Below are 24367 nucleotides of genomic sequence, written 5' to 3' on the forward strand. Positions count from 1 at the left end.
AAAATGCTGGGCTGGATGAATCACAAGCTGGAATCAAGACTGCCAGAAGAAATATCAACAACCTCAGATATGCAGATAATACCACTCCAACGGCAGAAAGTATAGAAGAACAAACGAGCCTCTTGATGAGGGTCAAAGGGAGAGTGAAAAAGCTGGCTTAACACTCAACATTAAAAAACTAAGATCACAGCATCTGGTCCCATCAGATAAATAAAAAGAGGAAATAGTGGAAGCAGTGACATATGTTATTTTATTGGGCTCCAAAATCACGACAGATGATGACTGCAGCCATGAAATTAAAAGACACTTGCTCCTTGGAAGGAAAGCTATGACTAAACTAGACAGTGAATTAAAAAGCAGAGACATCACTTTGCCAACAAAGGTCTGTTTGGTTAAAAATATTGTTTTTCCAGTAGTCATGTATGAATGTGAGAGCTGGACCATAAAGAAGGCTGAGCACTAAAGAATTGATGCTTTCGAAGACTCTTGAGAGTCCCTATGATTGCAAAGGGATCAAGCCAGTCAATCCTAAAGTAAATCAACCCTGAATATTCATTGGAAGGACTGATGCTGAAGCTCCAATACTTTGGCCACCTGATGCAAAGAACAGACTCACTGGAAAATAAGACCCTGATGCTGGGAAAGACTGAGGACAGGAGAAGGGGAGACAGAGGATGAGATGGTTGAATGGCATCACTGACTCAATGGACATGAGTTTGAGCAAACTCCAGGAGACAGTGAAGGAAAGGGAAGCCTGGAGTGTTGCACTCCATGGGGTCCCAAAAGAGTTGGACCTGACTTAGTGACTGAACAACAACAATAGGGTAAATGGGGTAAGACAGGTACAACTTCTCTGTAAATCTAAAATTACTACAAAATAAAAAGCTTATCTAAAAAAAGAAAAGAAGTGGGAGTTCCCTGGTGGTCCAGTGGTTACGATTCAGTGCTTTCATTCCCATGGCCTGAGTTCATTCCCTGGGTCCAACCTCTTACTTGAGAGATTTCTTCCCTAGATCACACTTAATCACTGGCAGATCCAGACAAAACCCAAAACTCCTGATGCCAAATCCAGTGCCCTCTTATGGCTTAGTGAATTCTGCTTACAATTGGGCTTTGATCACAGATATATATATTTTTCACTCATTCCTATCATTTGGGGTAAAAGCATAGGTATGATGAGAACACCCAGCTCTAGATAGCTTAAGTAACTGGGCCATATCTCACAGACCAATTAATCAGAGTATTTTGTCTTAAGTTCTCCCATAGATTCTCCTTGTCTCCTCCTCAAAATGCACTGCACTGCTTATCATTGAAAACAGTGTTACCAAGAGCAACACAAAGTCACGGATACTGAATATTTTAAAAAGCCAAAATAGTATTTATATAATTTCATATTGACACATGTAATGAAGCATTATTACATGAAAAAAACTCATTTTGAGAAGAAAAGTTCTCTTACTTACCTGCTTTGTTCTCACTGAAAGACTCCTCTGAAGGACAACTTTTATTTTCATCAGTTTTACATTCCCTTGAAGAAATGACTCCATCTGATGCATCCTGAAAATAATGAGTAAAATTAAAGAAACCTATAATTCTTAATCATCACACATTTAGCCAATGAATCCCAAGAGATCCATTTCTAAAACAAAATATGTATTTTCATCATGAATTACATTTCATAATGACTTTAAATCCTCAATTTTCAGTCTGTTTTAAGGAAAATTTCCTCTATATTTACTAAATGTAATACTTTTAAAGTAAAGTATTACATTTATATAGAGTGTGCATATTTCAGTTTATAATTTGTCATCCTGTCAAAAATGTATTATTTCCTGATAAAGATGACAGAATGAAAATCATAGAACAACCTGTCTACAAAAATAAATTGAACAACAGAAAAATCAGTAAAAATGGCAAAAATTTCCCTAGGAGCCGCCAAACTGAAAAGAACCAACCCTTTGTCACAAGCTTTAAAAACAGGGAGCAAAGGAGAGAAAAACATCCTGGAGTAGTTGGAGAGGCTTCTAACTCCCACTTTTTGGATAGTAGCAGGGAGGTGGGAAAAACAAAGGAGAAAAACTTGTTACAAATTTCAGTAAACACTACTTATTTGATGAGACTTAAGAGAACATACAGCTTGGGGGAAAAGGAAAAAACTTTTGATTAAAGAACTCCTATTCAAAATCATAACTATCTCAGAAGAACGGGAGACAGGCCATCAGTTTGCCATTTCTCAAGGCTCCACAGAATTGGGAAAAGGTTATCACGCTGTAATGAAAACAGGATTTACCCTTAGCTGTGCTGTGCTTGGTTACTCAGTCCTGTTGGACTCTTTGCAACCCCATGGACTGTAGCCTGCCAGGCTCCTCTGTCCTTGGGATTCTCCAGGCAGGAATACTGGAGTGGGTTGCCATGCCATCCTCCAGGGGATCTTCTCAACCCAGGGATTAAATCCATGTCTCTTATGTCTCCTGCACTAGCAGCCAGGTTCTTTACTGCTAGTGCCACCTGGGAAGCCCCTAAAGACACTAACTATCAAATAAAAGTTTCTCTGAACCACAGTCACGAAGGAACTTAAAGAGCTACCTCCATAATACCAAAACCGTAATACCATAAACCCATATTACCAAAAAAATGATGGTAGGCTTCATTAAGCCAAAAAAGGGAGGAAAATCCTATTTTTCTACTCTGCCTCAAAATTTTTTATAATTATGATAGTATATGGCTTCATAAAAGCAGTCCTCCAGACTGTAAACAAAATTTTGTTCCCATATGGCAGTAATCTCAGGGAACAAAGTATCAGGCTACCACTTGACAGGTCTTCATTTCCTTCCACTAAATCAATGTATGGAAACATATCTAGATCAGACCAGTTTTGCAGCTAATTTTACTTTGTAAACATTTAAGTTTGCAGTTCCCACTGTCAATGTTTTTTCCTGTCTATCAAGTATTGCCAAGTATATTGCTAAATGGAACATGTTCTTGCTTGCCTAAGCCTAAGAGCAATTCTACTAATTCTTTATACTGTTTCTGACAAAAAAAAAACACACAACTGTATCTTGATAGGGGTTTTAGTTACATGGTATGTGAATTTATCAAAATTCAGACTATATATCTGCACAATTCACTGTATATAGATACATGCCAATTAAAAAAATAAGGGGCACCACTCAAGCTAAAATTAATTCTCAATCCATGTGTGTATATTGAGGGGGGGTCTTCTGCATTTCTCATCTTATTAACCTTCTCCATGTCTATTTGATAATGAAGAGACAGTCTTGTTAAAATGACATGATGATTTCTCGGCAACATTTCTTTCTTTTCTGAGCTTCATTTTAAGGGACTAGCTACACACACACATACATACTTACCTACTTACATACATACAGATATGGTTTTCCCTGGTAGCTCAGTCAGTAAAGAATCTGCCTGCAATGGAGGAGACAGGAGTTCGATCCCTGGGTTGGGGAGATTCCTTGGAGAAGGAAATGGCAACCCACTCTAGTCTTCTTGCCTGGGAAACACCATGGATGGAAGAGCCTGGCAGGCTACAGTCCCATGGGGTCACAAGAGTCAGACACGACTTAGCAACTAAACCACCACCACCACTATATACAGAGAGAGCCAACTTAGTTTTAGAAGCTATGAATTTCCATTTACCTTTATTAATTTCTCTTCACTTTTACTTCTTTCACTCAACAGCTCAACATTCAGTTCTTTTTCTACTAACACACACTTTGGCGCTTGCCTTGTCTCAAACCTTCTTTCATTGACAGTCTCTCCATCAGACTCTTCAATAACTTCTGATTTATTTTTCTGGGTGAGTCCCAGTAACAGCTTATCTTCCAGGGATGATTTTCTCAATGTGGGCTTTTTCCTACTAACAAAAAAAGCTGCTCCACCCTGGAGGGTAGCTTGTGGTTTGACCTTCTGGCTTAGAACTCGAGGAGCATTCAGATTATTTTCAGTTGAGGAACAATTATTCTCCACAGTTGGCTTATAGGTCACTCGGTACTGCTTGGAATTTTTAGAATTCTTTGATACAGGCTTGATGCATTTATATCCCACTTGACACTTAGCAGTTAAACTCTTCTGTGGTTTTTTGTTCATCTTCTTGGAGCAGACTGGTTTTCCTTGCATTTTTTCTGTCATATAGGAATACGATTTATCCTCATTATTAGTTTTTAGACCAATGGATCTACTCTCTTTTATCAGCTTTCTCTCCAGTGGATTGAGGTACCACTTATCTTTGTTGTAAAAGGATACAGCAGACACAGAAGATTTAAATGGTGAACCTTTATTTGCAGATGGCAATCCATTTGTAGTTGTTTTGAGTGGACTTGAAATCAAATGGCCTTGTTGAGAGCAATGAATCTTTCCTTCATTTTTATCACTGGTTTGGCAAATGTGCTTTTTATTAGGTAATGGAAATACATTTTCAGTGAAGTCCAAAATTAATTTCTTTGATGGAATATCTGATAATGGGCTATGAAAGGAAACAGTCCATTGATAGTTATTTTGGTTCGGTTTTTATGTCAATTTACTACTAAGCAATAAACAACTTCACCTGGAAGGCATATTAAAAATATATCTCCAAAAGCATCTATCTACATACACTACTAGATTAGCAGTAGGAATTCTCAAATTCTGTCTTTACAAAGTATTTGAGTATTTTTCAAAACTAAGACCCCAATAATGTTTGTGAAAACACTTTACAAAGAAGCTTTGAGAAATGTGTGTGCGTGTATGAGTGTTTTAAAACCTATTTCTAAGTTTTGGCCATATACTCTGAAACAAGTTCCCTAAAATGATTAACTATACACAATAAACTGACCACTTAGGGCCTGTAATTTATATCTCTGGTATAACATACACAGAGTACACAACTTTCTAGGATTGCTGTGTATAATAGGATGATCACCTATTATATGCAAAACAGCATGTTAAATGTTACATAAGAGAGCAGAAGGAAGTAAGGTAATAAAAGCTCTGACACATATTTCCAAGGTAACAGGTAACATAGGTAACAGCCCTTTTTCTGATTCCCTCCAAAGGCACTAAAGAATTAATTATAAAAGCTTATATTATTTCCAGACTAGAATTAGAATATAAAGTATTACTGTAACTACAAGGAGTAAGAAATGAAAGAATGGAAATATTTAGACATAGAAGAGAAGATAAAAAAAATTTAAGACGGTAGATTTTTTTAAGAATTTCCACTCAGGATGAGACTTACATGTCCTGGCTCAAAGAGCACTGCTTCCTTTTTGTTGGCGTTAAAGTTGACATCCTAACTCCTAAAAACAACAGAACAATAACCAAATAAATCCAATGTGTATAAAAATTGCTATATCAAAACTACGATTTATAATACTGAAACAGTTCTCAGATGGGTGATGGTCCATTAAGATAAAAAAAAAAGTTTTTTTTTTTTAAAAACAAATTACTTTGATAAAGGTTTAAAGCATGAAGGGAAAAAAACCTCAACAAAACACTACCTCACAAAGAAAGTGAAGTCACTCAGTCGTGTCCAACTCTTTGCGACCCCATGGACTGTAGCCTACCAGGTTCCTCCATCCATGGGATTTTCCAGGCAAGAATACTGGAGTGGGTTGCCATTTCCTTCTCCAGATCTTCCCGACCCAGGGATTGAAACCGGGTCTCCGGCACTGTGGGCAGACAGACACTTTACCGTCTGAGCCACCAGGAAAGCCCCCCCACTAATTAAGCAGAGACAGTACAATTTAATTTAAGAAGAACAGTACAAATTTCAAGCTGGAAAATGGTCCTACCAAAGAGGAAGGATTTTACCCCATTTCAGGACACACTTTCCCGACTTCAACAGCCTGATGAATTCATCTCAAGTTTAGTCACTCTATATCCTGGGCAGCTGTCCTTCCCATAGCCCTCACCACCCGCCTCCCCCCAAATCCCAACAGCCCTCCGGCTGTTAGATGCTCTCGCCCTAGGCTTCCAATCCACCCCGCACTTCCTTGGTATCCATTTTGCGTATTTTCTCGTCTTTGGCTTGACGGTCTTTCCCTACAGGCTGCAGGTACAATGAAGGCAGAGACCATCTCTAACTTTTTCATCAGAAGCCAGCAAGAAAACAGGGAAGCATAATTCTCTCACATTTTACTAGCTGAGGAGCCGCTTGTTTTCTTATTTACAAAATACTCTGACCTCCTAAGGCTGCGAGGAATAAACACAATGACGCATGTTAACTCTCGAGCAGATGGTATGTTGCTCAATAAATTTTCCCTTCCCCTTCCTTTCGGATCAAGTGTATTTTTAATACACAAGCATAACTTTCAAGTTATACAGAAAGACCCGAGTCTCTGGAAGTTCGTGTCGAGCTGCAGCTTTAAAGATCTTTCTGAGGCTGAATAAGGAAAGACAGGAGAGAAAAGCGACCCTGTCCCCACACGCTGTCAGGGCAAAAGGGCAAGAAAACTCAGCGTCAGAAAGATGGAAACCCGGAGACCTGGAAGCGCGTACACCAGCTCGCTAGCTCTGGTCTCCAGCCTAGAACGCGCCAAGCACCGAGCAAAAGCTCTCTTCCTTTGACATTCACCTCCACGTTCCACAGAACCTCCTGGTCCCCTGGTTCTTCCACATCACGCCTCGGCCCCACGCAGCACTTACCTGGTAGCACCTCAGACAGGCTTCCTCTCCTCAGCCGAGTCCGTGGTCCCCCACTGTATTCAAATTCTCGCGCGCCAGTCCAGGCGGAAACCGCTGCGTTCCGATTCGCCGCTTCGCAGCTTCTCCAAGGGCAGGCTCGACGATTGGTTGTGCACCAGCGCTTGCCCCGCCTCGCAGGAGGTGGTCTCCAAGAGTCTCCCGCCCTTGCATGACTGAAACCTCTCCCCTGGTGGAAACCACGTCTTCCAGAACCCCTTGGGCAGCGCCGGGCTCCTTTCTGGAGGCCTTACCTAGGTGCATTCTGGGAGTTGTAGTTTTCCGCAGAATGAAGACGTTCTCTGGTACTCGATATATTGAGGTCACTTGCTGTAAGATTTTTTTTTTAATAGCAGCCTAAGCTTACTCCTTGGAAGGAAAGTTATGACCAACCTAGATAGCATATTCAAAAGCAGAGACATTACTTTGCCAACAAAGGTCTGTCTAGTCAAGGCTATGGTTTTTCCTGTGGTCATGTATGGATGTGAGAGTTGGACTATGAAGAAGGCTGCGCGCCGAAGAATTGATGCTTTTGAACTGTGGTGTTGGAGAAGACTCTTGTGAGTCCCTTGGACTGCAAGGAGATCCAACCAGTCCATTCTGAAGGAGATCAGCCCTGGGATTTCTTTGGAAGGAATGATGCTAAAGCTGAAACTCCAGTACTTTGGCCACCTCATGTCTAGAGTTAACTCATTGGAAAAGACTGATGCTGGGAGGGATTGGGGGCAGGAGGAGAAGGGGACGACAGAGGAGGAGATGGCTGGATGGTATCACAGACTCGATGGACGTGAGTCTGAGTGAACTCCGGGAGTTGGTGATGGACAGGGAGGCCTGGCGTGCTGCGATTCATGGGGCCGAAAAGAGTCAGACACGACTGAGCGACTAAACTGAACTGAAGATTCTCAAGTTACTTTTCACATTTGAAGCTATAATGCTGGCAATCAGTCGCTAAGTCGTATCCGACTCTTGGAACCTGATGGACTGTAGCCTGCCAGGCTCCTCTGTCCATGGGATTCTCCAGGCAAGAATACTGGAGTGGTTTGTCATTTCCTTCTCCAGGGGATCTTCCCAACCCAGGAATCCAACCCACGTCTCCTTCATTGCAGGCAGATTCTTTACCGACTGAGCTATGGTTACTTTTTTTTTTTTTTTCCCTAGTGATGTTAGGGGAGAAGGCAATGGCACTCCACTCCAGTACTCTTGCCTGGAAAATCCCATGGACAGAGGAGCCTGGAAGGCTGCAGTCCATGGGGTCGCTGAGGGTCGGACACGACTGGGCAACTTCACTTTCACGCATCAGAGAAGGAAATGGCAACCCACTCCAGTGTTCTTGCCTGGAGAATCCCAGGGACCGGGGAGCCTGGTGGGCTGCCGTCTATGGGGTTGCAGAGTCGCACACGACTGAGGTGACTTAGCAGCAGCAGCAGCAGCAGTGATGTTAGGTGAAGCAATTTAAAAAAAAAATTCAAGTTAAATAAAAAATTAAATCACGGCAGTAACATCTACATGCCAGGTATTCATGAATGTTTTATTTCATTCACCACAGCCTATGGGATATGTACCATCATTCCCATTTTATAGAGAATAAAACTGAGGGCCTGAAAACAATTATTATTCATAGGACAGTGTAGATTCTTTCTTTGGAAAGCCCAAAAGTTCCTAAAGCACTCGTTTGTTATTAGCTACGTTATTTTGTGTACCACGTCCTAGTACACTCTCTGGCACATTTCTTAGTTCTAAAAAAATTCAGTTAAGTGATGCGCTTAACTTCACATAAGAAGATAATAGAAATAATTAGGTAAAAGCGAAGTGCTGTTGGGAACTGAGTCAGATCATTCCCACTTTACAGCCGGAAGATTTGAGGTCCCCTCAGCCTCGTAGGTAACAGATGGCAGATCTTGGATTTAAAGGTGGAACAGTACGAGTCCAGACGCAGAGAGGCATACTGCCTCCGGTGAAACTAACTTTAATTCTAGAGTGTTCACCACGTCCTAAACCTTTTACACCTATTAACTTACTTAACTTTGGCAAAATAACCTGTTTATTAACCGCTCCATTCATACTCATTTTGCAGCTAAGTGCAGCAACCGAAAGTGCCCAACAAGTGATGGAGCTAGAATGAAAATAGTGGAGGAATTTGGGTTCATTTAAAATTTAATGAGCTTCTATACTAAGTTCCAAGTACCGTGATTAGTTCAGTGAAAGCGTAGCCGTGAAGAAGGCACAAGGTTTCTACTTTCGGGCAGCCCAGATGCGGGTGAAAAGCGGCAAATGAAACCAACCTGATAGCCCACAGGGTGGAGGTTCTAAAAATAAAGCCAGACAGTGGCATTTTTCTCTTAATATAGTTCCCCGCATCGTTTTCCACCCACCAATCCTCCTGCCTCCATCCTCTTCCCTTTGACCCCTAAATAAATTGAGTTCCGAGCGCGCCGACACCGCCTCCTCAGCAGAATTGGGGATGGCGCCGGCGACAGGCTAATTATGACGCGACCCGACGTCAGCCGGAAGTGCGTGGAGCAGTTCCGGGGAACGCGGCCTCCGCGCTTCCGGTATCCTGAGCTTCCAAGTTTGAGTACTGCTGCTGGGCGCTGTAGTTGTCCCACCGCCGCTGGGATCATGGTGTTCTACTTCACCAGTAGTAGCGGTGAGTGGTCGCCGAGACCTTCCGGGTCCGTATCTTGACTGTGGGGCTCCGAAGCCGAGACCTCGAGGCCACCGCTAGCCTGGTCCTTAAGTGCCTTCTCGGCAGTGAGTGCCTCTTCCCTCGTCCTGATGGTCTCTCCACCGTGTCCGTCCCAGTCCTCCCAGTGTGCCCCCTCGTCAGTGCCTGGTTTGGGGGGAGGGAGCGTAGAGGGGCCATCCCCAGTGCTCTCTTTGCCTCCGGTCGGTCTTCTTTTCCCTCAATCAGAAAGACCTGTCGCTACCTGAAATAGGCAGTTTGTGGACTTATTCACAGTACCATCGTGAAGTCTTCTCTTCCCCACCCACCCCAGTAACATTTAATCTTGCTGCTCTCTGGTAAGAAAGGAGACACCTGCCAACAACTCTGCCTTACAGAAAGTGCGCCTTACCCTTCCAGGAAAGGGTTATTGGGTTTGGATGCTACCGAAAGACTCGGGAGTGGCGAGACATACACTCATTGGGCAGAGTTAATGTCCCAGATTTTGAAAAGTGACATGATAGTTTCTGATTTGTCTTTGGCAGGCAAGAAAAGGGTGTGTTTAGTCCCCAGGAACTGCGGTGTCTTCGTTTCTCTACTTATATTTTTCTCTCTGCCTTAAATCAACCCCCTAGTTAGCTGCTCCTCCCCAGAGACAGCCCTCGCCTATCTTTTCCAAATGCCTTTCTTTCCTTGTTCCCACCCCAGGATTGCTTAGGTATATTTCTTGGGGGAATCCCCTTAACACAATGTATACGTTCAGCATTGCATTTAACATATGATGTTAAACTTTTGTCTGCTTGAGATAGTGTAAGCCCGTTGAAGGCAGGTACAGGCTCTCCTTGTTCCGCTAGCATAGTGCCTGGCTCTTAATAGGAACTCAATAAATACTTACTGAATAAATGAATGCTATTTTTTGACTTCTAGCACACTCTATTCTATTGCTACTCTCTGCCTACTTGTTAAAGGTGAAATTTAAGTGAAACTAGCAATAGTGGCTATGTGGGTTTGAACAGGGTGGCACTTGCTCTTTAGAGATGAGAAAGTTGAAGCCCAGGAAAGTTGTAACTCACAGAGCCCCTCCTCTGCTACTCCGCCACACTGTCACATCTCATTTTTCTCAATAGGTTAGGCTTCCACAGTGTGCTATAAGCCATTTCTCTGTTTTCGTGGACTTAGTTTTTTCTTATCCATATTATTAAAATTACTAGAAACAAAATTCAAACTAGCCTGAAAAATCATTCTAAGCTCCTAATTGCATTTTTATCTGCTGTCTGTCCTGTTCTGCCCTTCTGTCATAATATAACAGAAGCATCTTTTTGTAGCTTCTCCACTCACGAGAGTCCTTGACAACATAGTTATCCATACAAGTCCAACAATGGAATGACAAATATAGGCAGGGCATGTTGTTGTCCTTCTTTAGTTGCTAACTCCTGTCTGACTCTTTGAGATTATGTGGACTGTAGCCTGCCAGGCTCTTCTTCCCAGGCAAGAATACTGGGGTCAGTTGCCATTTCCTTCTCCAGGGGATCTTCACTGACCCAGGGGTCAATGTCTCCTGCATTGCAGGCAGGTTCTTTACTGAGCCACCTGGGAAGCCCGAGGCAGGGCATATAGGTACTAAATGTATTTTACACAGGCTACGTTATTCTTCTTAAAGCAATTCTAAATTCTTTGAGTGCCAGTCATATATATGGAGATGCCCCTAATAGAGCAGAGGGCTTCAGTTGATTTGTGGGTCATTTTTTTCTCATTGGCTTCCATTGCAGCATCAGAACTGCTTCCTGTCGGAAAAATATTTGGCCTCTTAGGTCTAATAAATCTACAATTGTGCAGCTTTTAAAATTGCAGAGTAATATAGTAGTAAAATTTTTTACATATTCCAGTATGGAAAACAATTTGAACATACAGAATCTTCAGGAAATGACTTAAGATAGATAGATAGATAAGCTTTTCAATCAACTGATGGTTTACTGCAATAAACCCCCCCCCCCCATTTTTTTTTTTAAAAAGTGGGCTGGAAATCGCAGTAGAAAATTTTTGCCTTCTCTTTTAAAATTAGTATCTCTGATTAAAATCTGCTTGTTCTTTCATGCTCCCATAATAGATTAAGAAAACAATAACCTTGCTGTATTTTCAGTGTCAAATTCAAGACCCTCTGATTTATGGATTCCTGCACATTAGTGCGTTAAGTTCACTTATGTTTTTAGTACCTTTTACCAGTGTCCTTCTCAATATAGATGGTTCTGTAAATTATGAAATTATCACAATGCCTCAAAAGTTGGGTTAATTGCTACACCTGAGTCAGGAGTCTTCAAGACAATTATTTCTCATACTAATCACATTATTTGGGTGAGAGTTACAAGAGTATTAGAATAATTCAGTTTACTCTTCCTTTATCCCTCTAACATGGAAAGGGAAAGTTGCTCAGTCATGTCTGACTCTTTGTGACCCCGTGGACTATACAGCCCATGAAATTCTCCAGGCCAGAATACTGGAGTGGGTAGCCTTTCCCTTCTTCAGGGGATCTTCCCAACCCAGGGATTGAACCCAGGTCTCCCACATTACAAGCAGATTCTTTACCAGCTAAGCCACAAGGGAAGCCCAAGAATACTGGTAGCCTATCCCTTCTCCAGGGGGTCTTCCCAACCCAGGAGTCAAACAGGAGTCTCCTGCATTACAGGTGGATTCTTTACCAACTGAGCTATCAGGGAAGCCACGGAGGAGAGCTTAATTCAGACTTCTTACTCGGAAGTCATGCTTCTTTTTAAAAAATTTTATTTTCTATTTTGACATTTCAGTCTTTCGGAAAAGTTACAGGAATATTAAAAGATTTCCTTTATAGCCTTCTCTCAGATTCCCCAAATTCTAACATTTTTACCACATATGCCTTATCTCCTTTTCCCCTTTCTTCTTTTTCCACGTTTTCCATCTCCCTTTGCCCCACTCTGTCTCTCTGCACACACACAAACACACTCCCAGGTTTTTTTTTTCCTTTCCTGAACCATCTATAAGTTGTGTCTTACCCCTAAATACCTCAGGGTATTTTTCTTAGAATAAAAAATATTCTGTTATCAGAAGACATTGTTCGCTATCCAAATTAGGAAATTAGCATTGCAGTGGTACTATTACCTAGTCAGCAACTTATATCCAGTTTTCATCAGAGTCCTAGTAATGAATTTATCACAAAAGAAACCTGCAAATCAGTTGTTGCATTCTGTTGTCATTCATTGCTCTCTGGAGTTCTGATCTGGAGCAATTGTTCAGTCTTTGTCTCTCATGACACTGTTGAAAAATTATTCTGTAGAATGCCCCTCAGTTTGGGGTTGTAGCAGTTATGTTATTAACCACCTCATTTTATAGGTCCGCCATCCATCATCTGTCATTCTCTTGACAGGAGCTTAGCTAGCTTGCCCTGCAGAGACAGCTTTGTTTACTTCAATCATTTAAAAAAAAAATACCTTTTTTTCTGATCACAAAAACCATCTATATATTTTTTAAGCAAGTAGGTAAGGTCACTGTTAACAGTTAAATATATATATATATATCCTTCCATAGTATAAAGAAAATGGGTGTGTGTATTAGAAACATATGTAAGCATGTTTATATGTACAATTATTATTTTTTTTTACATATTGAATCTTACTGTTTATAGATAACACAGAAATACTGTTCTGCTAGTTATTCACCTACTCTTTTTAATGGATCCATGGCATTTTGTTTATGTGTTCTATAGTCTTAATTAACGCCTGTTCAGTTTGTATGAAGAGCTTCATTGCTTGGTGAAGTGTTAATCAGTAGGGTATGTACTCTTGGTGGTGACATTATAGGATCAAAAGGGTGTACAAATATAATAGCGCCCCAAGTGAACATCTGAAACACTTTTTAGTTGTATTCCTGCAGTTGGTATTTGTCCAAAGCTATGCAAAGGGCTTATCAGGATAATATAATAATTATAGACAGATCTCTCTGTCAACTAGTCAATACATACATTCTCTCCTTTCAAACTTCTCTCAACTACTTCCAAGTAATTATGGATGGTAGTCATCATAACTGCTCACTAAAGGAATTGGAAGTCTTCTGTTCCCAAGAAGGGCAACTATGCTTGATCATTTAAGGAGCTTTTCATTCGGAAAGTACAGGCAACGCTGAATTTACGAATCTACAAATGAAAGAGTTCAGAGGTCCACTTAATAGAGTAGTTCCAGCTCTGGAGCGACAACCAGCAGACCACCTAGCCCAACCTTAACACCTGTCAGCCAGGCTTTGTAGACAGAGACCCAGTGGCTGTTAATTCAGGAGTCTAGATCCAAATGGGGTCTAACAGATTTTGGTAGACTAGCTCAGAAACTCAGGACCCAGTTAGGATTTCAAAACCTAACTGATTGCAGATGGAGGAGCCCACAGCAAAACACACTAGCTGAGAAAAGCCAATGTCATTTCTAAGGTAAGCCATACCCGGAATATCCAGTTTGATTTAGGGTAGGAGTTAACACTGACTTCACATTAGAAATCGCTATAAAAAGAGATCTTTAAAAAAAAAAAAAAAACCCAATCCCCAGAGATTTGGATTTGGTTGGTCTTAAGTGGAGCTGGGGCAAAATTAGGTGATTCTATAAACAGGGTTCAGTGTCACTGATGAGAAGAAGCTTGAGAGCCATGTTTCCCCTGAATGTGGTAGGGAGCCAGGTATGATTTGCAGCAGCCCTGGAATGTAACTAAATCAAATCATGGAAGATAAACCTTACCTAGGTATAGGAACCTATTTTTAAATGGTTGAGGTGATGAGTTTGGGTGGTTTTTTGGGGAAAAAAACACAAAAACATATATATATATATATATACATATATATATATATAGAAGAAGGCAAAAGTAGATGATGGAACTAGAATTGCATTGTGCTACCTCCCTGAGAAAGTAGGAAGGCAGCCATTTTTAAGAGGGTTGGTCAACGTTTTACAGATGGTCAGTATTTTAGACTTTGTGAGCCACATACGGTCTCTCTAGCTTATTCTTCTTCATTTTGCTTCTTTCAACCCTTTAAAAATGTAAGAATCATTATGAGCTCAAGGGCTGTCCAAAAACAAGGCTGGATTTGGCCTACCATCCATGTTTTGCCAACCGGTCATAAGCATTTGTCCCTTGTTTTTCCCACCAAATAGGTGTGTCTGTAATGATGTTATCTAACTATGTCTTGTTTTTGTTTTGTCTTAGTTAACTCGTCTGCTTACACTATTTACATGGGAAAGGATAAATATGAAAGTAAGTTTTCAAAAGCATTTGATTTTGAAATTTCCAGCAGGTAAGTGTTAATTGCCTATTCTCTCCATGGTTTGTTGGATGAGTTTTCAGTTAACTACTATAACCCGTTAGAAGGAATTCCAAATGATTAATTTTCTTATAATGTAGTTGTATCAAGTGGTAATTGAGAGAATTAGACCATTTGTTACTGATTAGGAACTTACATAGTTTTGTGGTATCATTTGATTTATGGGTGATAGGAATCAGAAGTTAACCTTTGCTAGTTTTCATCAAATAAAAATAATCTGTGGCTTAGACTTTTGCAAAGATCCTTTTCTGTACATTTTTACCTCATTTGAGAAACATATCTTGGTTTTTTTGAGGCTTCTTTTTGAGTTGAAATGTGAACAGTGTTTTGAAGCTTTCTTGACCACTCTCACACATATATCTATATCTTTATATATATATATATACACACACACAGACACAGCTATCACATAAAATGTATATAACATTATAATTATGATGATGTGATAGTTATATAACAATATAATTATAAATCAGATCTATACAACTGTTTTGAACCCTGCTATAATCATAAGCAGACTCAGTGTAAGCAAGACTATCACATCCTAGCCAAGAGAAAAAAACCGTATAGCATAACTCATTTTTAAACAGTTTTTTCCTTATAATGAATTTATGCCATTGACTCTGGGTGTGACTTAATGGAGAAGCAGTGTGCAGTGTATTAAAACTTGAGTTTTATATTTCTCCTTGTAATCCATGAATGTCCTGGGTAAATTTTCTCATCGCATCCTCCTGATGAATGTAACTGAGGATGCTGTTACCTCCCTGTATTACACTGAGCAATAAGGCACAGTTATATCTCCTGGAGTTTGCTGAAACTCATGTTCATTGAGTTGGTGATGCCATCCAACCATCTCATCCTCTGTTGCCCTCTTCTCCTCCTGCCCTCAAGCTTTCCCAGCATCAGGGTCTTTTCTGATAAGTTAACTCTTCACATCAGGTGGCCAGTATATTGGAGCTTCAGCTTCAGCATCTGTCCTTCCAACGATTATTCAGGGTTGATTTCCTTTAGAATTGACTGGTTTGATCTCCTTGCAGTCCAAGGGACTCTGCAAGAGTCTTGTCCAGCACCACAGTTTGAAAGCATCAATTCTTCAGCACTCAGCCTTTATGGTCCAACTCTCACATCTGTATGTGACTACTGGAAAAACCCTAGCTTTGATTATACAGACCTTTGTTGGCAAAGTGATGTGTCTGCTTTTTAATATGCTAAGTTTGTCATAGCTTTTCTTCCAAGGAGCAAGCATCTTTTAATTTCATGACAGCAGTCACTGTCCACAGTGATTTTGGAGTCCAAGAAAATAACATCTGTTACTGTTTCCACATTTTTCCCATCTGTTTGCCATGAAGGGGTTGGATCAGAATAGGGGTCAGTTTTTCTGTGAACCTAAAACTGCTCTGAAAAATAAAGTCTGTTAAACAAAAGCAATGCAAAATGAGATAATATTAACAGCAGACATACAGAGAGTAAATGTGATCAGGGAGAGCCGAGAAGGCTTCTTGGAGGAGTGGGTTAAAGTGGACTGGCTAGATTGTGGAATCCTTTAAACCTCAGTTGTAGGAATTTCTTTCTATAGATGTAAATCTAGATACAGAGTTTACACCTCCGGATGTAAATTTAGATTCTACCCGGACCCCATTGGAGTGGTATTTCACTGTTGTTAAAGTATATGTAGGTAAAAAAATCTGTTGTGTAGAACATTTTTTCCCCAGGTACTTTTAGAGTCATCCACTCTCCTAGTCTGCTGTTAAAATGATATTACGTTTTTCAGGTGCTATGTTCTCTACTGTGCTTAGCACATCACCTTTACTTCTAATAGTCTTGATGACTTCTGACAAAGGACTGGATGGAACAAAAAGGAATTTTAAGTTGGACAGTTTACTTTCAGTAAAAAAAAGCTTTCTGATGTGTTCTTTATTAGCCAGCAGGTGTCACCAGGGAGCCAGACATTGCCCAAATGAAAAGAAGTTTTTATAATTTCCTTTTTCTCATCTTTCTGATTATTTGTTGGAGGTTTGCTCAACTTTTTACTTGCACTTACAGAAAACCCTTCAGAAAACTTAAGGTGTATGCATTTGCTTAAAGTGCCCTCATCCGAGAGGGTACTCTAGCATCTTTTTGCTTTTCTGGACAATAAATACCTCATTCAAGTTAGATAGATTATACTTGAGTACATTTTAAATCATATATGTGAATCACTTTGTTCACCTTTTTTTATCTTTTTATATAATATCAATACCAAGTAATGCTTCTGTATTAAACACAGTTAATTACTAATTATTGATATGATTCATTGGAGGTATATATTGAAATAAAATATACACACACGGGAATTCCCTGACAGTCCATTGGTTAGGTCTCTGCACTTTCTTCTGTGGCCCGGGGTTCAATCCCTGGTTGGGGAACTGAGATCCCACAAGCCATGTGGTGTGGCTAAAATTAAAAAAAAAAAAAAAAGCATGCAATATAAACAAATACTTCACCTTTGTTCACTTCACCTTTTGAACAAATGCTTCATGATTATAATTGTTCAATTGTAAAAACTGTTAAAAGTGTTTTTAAAAAAAGAAGGTTAAGTGAAATATGCTAAAGTTTACTGTAAGTTGGGAAGGGAAAAAATACCAGTCTTTTCCACAAAACTTTTTCTCTCTCTTAATGAAGAAAAGAGCAATTCAAAAAGGCGTTGATGATGGAAAATTAAAAAAAATTTTTTTTTGAACAGTTTTTGTTTTATTTAAAAAATGTTTATTTTTTATTGACATATAGTTGATTTAAAATATTACTTTAGGGAATTCCCTGGCAGTCCAGGGTTAGAACTCAGCACTGGGTTCAGTCGTTGGTTGGGGAACTAAGATCCTGAAAGCTGTATGTCATAGCAAAAAAAAAAAAAGAAGAAGAACCAAAGAATAATTTTAAAACAGAATTAAAATTTTAAAAATAAATATTATATTAGTTTCATATGTACAACATAGTGATTAGGTTTTTTTATAGATTGTACTCCATTTAAAGTTCTTACAAAGTAATAAAATTTAAAGTTACTACAGCTGTATTTCTCTGTGCTGAACAGTATATCTTGTTGCTTATTTGTTTCCTTTTCTTTGTTCTCTTCTGTCTCTGCAGATGAAGATCTGATAAAATATGGCTGGCCTGAAGATATTTGGTAGGTAACAAATTTTGGTTCTGCTGTTTACAGATCATTATTTACTTTCTGAGACTTGGCCAACCACCTGACTCCTGTGATTAAAACTACAACTCATGGTTTGCCATTTGTTTATGACTGTTCAGTGGTAAAAAGCTGACCACCAGCACCCTTCGCTTATAAGTACCACGTTAACTGGGAAGGAGGCCTCAGAGATGGACCTCAGGCCTGACTGCAAAGGTCTTCAGAACCTAGGCTTGCCTTTACCGCCTGTGTGTCTCCTCAGAGTAGGTGGCTGAGACCGCCACACTGAGGCCCCAGAGATCTCCAGATCTGCACGCAAGAGATAAGAATGATTATATCTGTTACGTAGTTACCTGCTGTAAGGTTTGGGGCAGACATACCTGCAGAGAAATGATTACATATTCAGATGCACTATGAGAGGCGATTCACAACAGCCTTTTACCTGACATTAAAAGAAAAAAAGTAAGTGGAAGAGAAATTTCCAACATTCAGCCTACGTCTCCCGGGGTGCACTTACTGAACTGGTGTCTACAGATGCCTGATACCCATTTCAACACTCTTAATATTAATAATCTTGAGATTTAATGTCTTGTTGGAAGTGATCGACTAGTACTTCCAGAAGCTATTTGAGGTCTGATGTGAGCTGGCATAGCCCTAAATTTCAAGACCTGTTCCAGTTCATAAACCATTAATCCTGGAAACATTCCGAGGCATGCAAAAAACGAATGAGTTAATCTGCATTCCAGGGCAGATTTTCAACCTGGGTTACCTTGACGTAGACTCTGGAACTGAACCTCTGGGAATGTCAACATCTGAGTTTATACTGGGAAACTTCCTACAGTGCTTGGAAGCAAAGAATTTTTCTAGGATTAAATGAGAATGGAACTAAACTCATTTTTTAAAGTCTTTATTGGATTTGTTGAAATATGGCTTCTGTTTTATGTTTTTGGTTTTTTTGGCTGTGAGGCATGTGGGATCTCAGCTCCCCATCCAGGAATCAAACCTGCACCCCTTGTTTTGGAAGTGCAGAGTCTTACCACAGAAGTCCACCATGGAAGTCCCTACATTCTTTTTAAACAAAGGAAAACAGAAAAAGTGTGTGTTTACTGCCTCCAGACTCCCTAATGAGTAATATATCCAGAGACCCCTCTTGAAGAAGTAAAATTATCCAACTTTGGGTGCTCTGCATCTCTATAGTCTCAGGTCAGGGATGCTCATATATTCAAGTTTCTAGTCTCTGTATTCAGTGAAGGGTAATAGTGATTAAGCAGGGAGAGGAAAGTAAGCGGAAGAGAGAGAACTAGGGAACTAGTGGGCATAATTTAAACTTGGAGTGAGCATTTGGGACGTTTGTTAAGGAAGCTTGCTCCAAATAGTTTACAGAGCTGACTTTTTTGTCTGTTTTACACTTCAACCAAAGCCCTGAATATCCGTACATTTCCCCTGTCCTTTGTAGAGGTGTACCTATAAGCCTGAAGTTCAAGTAGATCATCAGTGGTATTCCTGTGTGTGTTTTAGTACTTTGACTGCCTGTGTATGAACCCAGTATATATGTATGTTGAACTATAATGTATTTCTACTGACAAAATTCCACATCAGGGACCTGTAAGGGAAGTGAGAATACAGTCAAGCTACTATGGGTATGTAGAAAAGAGTTGTTGTAAATCGAGAACTTTAAATTGGAATGGGAGACGTTTTCTCAATTGAGCTTGCTTATGAATGGGGTATTTTTCTAACATCCTAAAACAGGGTAGTGAGATATAATTACTAGATTTTCAAGAAGCTTATTTTCTGGCTGGACAGTGCCGAGCAGAAGAAAATCAGTAGGAATCTCTTACATGAGAATGCAAATAAGTAAATGAACCTGAAGAAGAAAAATAAACCAAGATGTTATGTTCATTTCTGGCTGTCAGTATTTGTGAGGAGTAAAACCTAGAGTCATCATAGACTGCCAAAAAATGTGTAGAACTTTTTTGTATTCAAAGTCACTAGCAAGATGCTTAACCTTTTTAAAGAGGGCATTACAAACAGCATAATCTTGACCTTTAAATAGACTCACACTGTCTACATCTTGGAGTGGGTATAAATGTGTAACCATTTTCAGTTCTAAAAAATTCTTTAATGCTAATAAAATATCTAGAGAAATATATAATGGGCTGTGATGTTGTTCCCTTAAAATTTTATTGAACATTCTTCAGTCTTGAAAGGACTAAGGAAGAGAAGGCTGAAGCTAACAGAATCAGGAGTGACAGCTGTGTGTTACCATTGTTTGCTAGCATTCTGAAGGCATCTTTGGGTGTTGGGAAGAGAGATCCACCTCATTTAGTGATTTCTAAAGGTGAATAACTTAAAATCCCCAAATGTTGGGTTAGGTGAAAAAAGGACATTTTAAAAAGATTTAATTAAATTAATGAATGATAGAACCTTAATGAAAGGTAAATGCAGGACTTTGGGAGTAAGAGGGCTTTCTAATACTTTTAGGACAACATCATAAAGGGCACAATCACCATGCTTTCCCAGGAATCGAGTACTAGTGTCATTATTAGATGTAAGGCTAAATGAATTGGGTTTTGGAGTTTTTTTAGTTTTGTTTTTTCTTTTAAAATTAATTTTTACTGGAGTATAGTTGCTGGATGAATTGCTAGTCTGACCCCTAAAGGGTCCACTTACTGCTTCAGTCCTTACTTGACTTTTCTGTCTCTGATTGACATCCTCTTTGGATTGTTTTGCCATTGCTTGAAACTCAGGATGTCCCAAACCAGACCTGTCATCTTTCCCAGCTGGCTCCCTCTGCAGCTGTCAGTGGTCCTGCAACTTTCCCAGGCTTGCAGCCCTGGAGTCTTGATGACTTCTTTCATTCCCTTCTCTTCCCTCCTAAAATTCCTTTCCCATGTTTGTATACATCCCATGCTTCAGCCTGGGACCCTCCAAATCTCAGTTCACCAGTGAATCCTTGGGTCACTGATAGCTCTTTCTCACTTGAAAAATCACACTTCCTGGGCATTTAATGTTCGTCACCTCCTGTACTCATTTTGGCACTTAGTCTTGCACACCTGCAGAACTCTCCATGTTTTTCTTGCCTCTCCCAGTTGAAAGTGAGCCCTTCGGAGGTGGTTGGCTGTGTTTTCTGCTCACCATGGTGCTCAGCATGCAGTAGGCAACTGAATTCACATTTTTGGCCTGGAGTGCTTTCAACACAGGTGGCATGAGGAGATGGGTATCTTGTACCTCTTGCTAAAAGTGGTTTTCATTCTTTGTAGGTTTCATGTGGACAAACTCTCTTCGGCTCATGTGTACCTTCGATTGCATAAGGTAACTGGGTTTAAACATGGATTCAAAATTTTTTTCTTTTTTTTTTTTTTTTTAATTTTATTTTATTTTTAAACTTTACATAATTGTATTAGTTTTGCCAAATATCAAAATGAATCCGCCACAGGTATACATATGTTCCCCATCCTGAACCCTCCTCCCTCCTCCCTCCCCATTCCATCCCTCTGGGTCGTCCCAGTGCACCAGCCCCAAGCATCCAGTATCGTGCATCGAACCTGGACTGGCAACTTGTTTCATACATGATATTTTACATGTTTCAATGCCATTCTCCCAAATCTTCCCACCCTCTCCCTCTCTCACAGAGTCCATAAGACTGTTCTATACATCAGTGTCTCTTTTGCTGTCTCGTACACAGGGTTATTGTTACCATCTTTCTAAATTCCATATATATGCGTTAGTATACTGTATTGGTGTTTTTCTTTCTGGCTTACTTCACTCTGTATAATAGGCTCCAGTTTCATCCACCTCATTAGAACTGCTTCAAATATATTCTTTTTAATGGCTGAGTAGTACTCCATTGTGTATATGTACCACAGCTTTCTTATCCATTCATCTGCTGATGGACATCTAGGTTGCTTCCATGTCCTGGCTATTAGAAACAGTGCTGCGATGAACATTGGGGTACACGTGTCTCTTTCCCTTCTGGTTTTCTCAGTGTGTATGCCCAGCAGTGGGATTGCTGGATCATAAGGCAGTTCTATTTCCAGGTTTTTAAGGAATCTCCACACTGTTCTCCATAGTGGCTGTACTAGTTTGCATTCCCACCAACAGTATAAGAGGGTTCCCTTTTCTCCACACCCTCTCCAGCATTTATTACTTGTAGACTTTTGGATTGCAGCCATTCTGACTGGTGTGAAATGGTACCTCATAGTGGTTTTGATTTGCATTTCTCTGATAATGAGTGATGTTGAACATCTTTTCATGTGTTTGTTAGCCATCTGTATGTCTTCTTTGGAGAAATGTCTATTTAGTTCTTTGGCCCATTTTTTGATTGGGTCATTTATTTTTCTGGAGTTGAGCTGTAGGAGTTGCTTGTATATTCTCGAGATTAGTTGTTTGTCAGTTGCTTCATTTGCTATTATCTTCTCCCATTCTGAAGGCTGTCTTTTCACCTTGCTAATAGTTTCTTTTGATGTGCAGAAGCTTTTAAGGTTAATTAGGTCCCATTTGTTTAAAAATATGGAACGCTTCACGAATTTGCGTGTCATCCTTGCGCAGGGGCCATGCTAATCTTCTCTGTATCGTTCCAATTTTAGTATATGTGCTGCCGAAGCGAGCACCAAAAGTTTTTTCTTTAGTGATGAGCATCCTGTCTAGTCCTCTGTCCTTTTTTTTTTTTGAAAATAAATTGCTTAGAGTAATAAATATGTACAAAAGTCTACAAATTAGCTGATGAAGAGATGTCTTCCCCTCACCTAGGAAATCACTAAGGGCAAATCTGGTAACTTGAGGTTTGGAAGGGGAGCACAGCACATGTTTTCCAGCTAGAGGCACTGTCTTGTCCCACTGGCTGAGGTGTGCTGTGTGTCACCTCTGCTGTCTCTCTGTCATTTCAGTTGACACTACTGGACTTCCTGTCTTCTTCTGGGGAGATCGCATTGTGGTTCCTTTTTCTCAGACTGGTGATTCTCCTGTCTCACCAAGGGTGCATGTACCTGCTACCCGGGGCTTCTTCAGGAGGTTTAAAACAGCGTTATCATAGTAAAGGGAAAAGATTCCATGTTCCCTAGTCACATAAAACTGTTTTTCTAATCTGTCTTTATATCCATATATTTTGTATAGTTGAATCATAGGGTATAGATAATTGTTATGTGGAGTTGGTGATGGACAGGGAGGCCTGGCGTGCTGTGATTCATGGGGTCACAAAGAGTCGGACACGACTGAGCGACTGAACTAAACTGAACTGATATTTATTTTGGGATGATTTTAGATTTATAGAAAAGTCGCAGAGGTAGTATGAGTTCTGTACACGCCATGCCCAGTTTTCCCCACTGCTAACATCTTACATTACCATGGTAGGTTTGTCAGAACTAAGGAGCCACGGGTGCAGCGCTGGTCACTAACCTCTGGGCTGTTTTGATTTCTACAGTTTTTCCATTAACGTGCTTTTGCTGTTCCAGTATCTGGTCCAGGATCCCACACTGCATTTTAGTTGTCGCACCTGCCTAGTCTCTGGTCTGTGACAGCTTCTTACTCATTATCTTTTTGTCATGACCTTGACAGTTTGAGAAATACCGCTCAGGTAGTTTATGGAATGGCACTCAGTGTGGGTTTTTCTCATGACTAGACTGGAGTTACGGGTTTAGGGAAAAAGTAGCACAGAGGTGGAGTGCTCTTATCCCATCATGTCAGGGGTACGTCTATTCACAGGACTTAGCACTAATGTTGTTAACCTTGGTCTCCTGGCCAGGGTAATGGTTGCCGGGTTTTTCCACCAGAGAGTTGTATTCCTCCCCATTTTCATACTTCATTATTTGGAAGCAAGCCATAAGTCCATCCTGTACTCAAGCAGGGAGAGGATAGAACTAAGTCCCACGTCCTAGAGTAGGGAGTATTTGCATGTATTGTTTGGAATTCTTCTGTAAAGATTCGTCTCTTCTCCCCCATGTATTTAATTTATTCTTTTACTTATATCAGTATGGACTGTGGCATTATATGGCTAAAATCGTCCCTGCTTTGACTCTTCCACCTCAGCTCCTGTGTTCCTCTGACATGTTCCTGTCGTTTTGGTTTTAGAGTCCTTCCTTACTTTCTGACATTCCTAGATGCTCCAGGCTCATGTATTTTCCCTGCTCCAGCCCTAGAATCAGCCATTTCTCCAAAGAACCTTGGTTCCTTTTATTGAGAAATGGTATTTAGAAACCAAGACCTGGACTCTGGGAGTGCTCATTGCTACTGGAGTGTCATTGCTTCTAGGCCCTCTCATGTGACAGAGCTAGGAAATATGTGTGTATATATATATATTAATGGCAACCCACTCCAGTGTTCTTGCCTGGAGAATCCCAGGGACGGGGGAGCCTGGTGGGTTGCCGTCTATGGGGTTGCACAGAGTCGGACACAACTGAAGCGACTTAGCAGCAGCAGCATATATATTAACCCATGTTAGTAATTTGTGTAAATAATTGTTTCTGTACCTACAGTAAGCGAAACATGAGCTCCTACTGATGTCTCTGGTGAATCCATTACTGTGGGGGCCTTTCTC

General features: G+C 40.3%; 2 protein-coding genes and 1 non-coding gene across 6 annotated transcripts in view; 1 reads left to right on the forward strand and 2 right to left on the reverse strand.

Moving 5' to 3' along the window:
- The window catches only part of ESCO2 (establishment of sister chromatid cohesion N-acetyltransferase 2), a 188122-nt gene that overhangs the window by 21139 nt on the left and 142616 nt on the right, over positions 1 to 24367 (reverse strand). The window contains exons 2-5 of one of the 2 annotated variants that reach the window (XM_055577796.1): positions 6646 to 6677; positions 5237 to 5297; positions 3661 to 4486; positions 1464 to 1557 (exon numbers count right to left, since the gene is read on the reverse strand). In XM_055577796.1, the coding sequence (XP_055433771.1) occupies positions 1464 to 1557; positions 3661 to 4486; positions 5237 to 5289 (973 nt within the window). In that variant the 5' untranslated portion in view covers positions 5290 to 5297; positions 6646 to 6677. Of the gene's footprint in view, positions 1 to 1463; positions 1558 to 3660; positions 4487 to 5236; positions 5298 to 6645; positions 6804 to 24367 lie in introns of those variants that run through there. The other variant, XM_055577795.1, reaches the window with a different exon arrangement.
- Positions 9120 to 24367, forward strand: part of CCDC25 (coiled-coil domain containing 25) — a 32913-nt gene continuing 17665 nt past the window's right edge. The window contains exons 1-4 of one of the 3 annotated variants that reach the window (XM_055577803.1): positions 9120 to 9328; positions 14558 to 14605; positions 17793 to 17832; positions 21096 to 21147. In XM_055577803.1, the coding sequence (XP_055433778.1) occupies positions 9166 to 9328; positions 14558 to 14605; positions 17793 to 17832; positions 21096 to 21147 (303 nt within the window). In that variant the 5' untranslated portion in view covers positions 9120 to 9165. Of the gene's footprint in view, positions 9329 to 14557; positions 14646 to 17783; positions 17833 to 21095; positions 21148 to 24367 lie in introns of those variants that run through there. The other 2 variants (XM_055577802.1, XM_055577804.1) reach the window with 2 other exon arrangements.
- LOC129651837 (U6 spliceosomal RNA) lies at positions 22339 to 22445 on the reverse strand. The gene has a single exon (XR_008714344.1). It is a non-coding gene; the product is annotated as a U6 spliceosomal RNA (small nuclear RNA).

Source organism: Bubalus kerabau, chromosome 4 (assembly GCF_029407905.1).
Source record: "Bubalus kerabau isolate K-KA32 ecotype Philippines breed swamp buffalo chromosome 4, PCC_UOA_SB_1v2, whole genome shotgun sequence".
In the NCBI taxonomy this organism is placed as follows: Eukaryota; Metazoa; Chordata; class Mammalia; order Artiodactyla; family Bovidae; genus Bubalus; species Bubalus kerabau.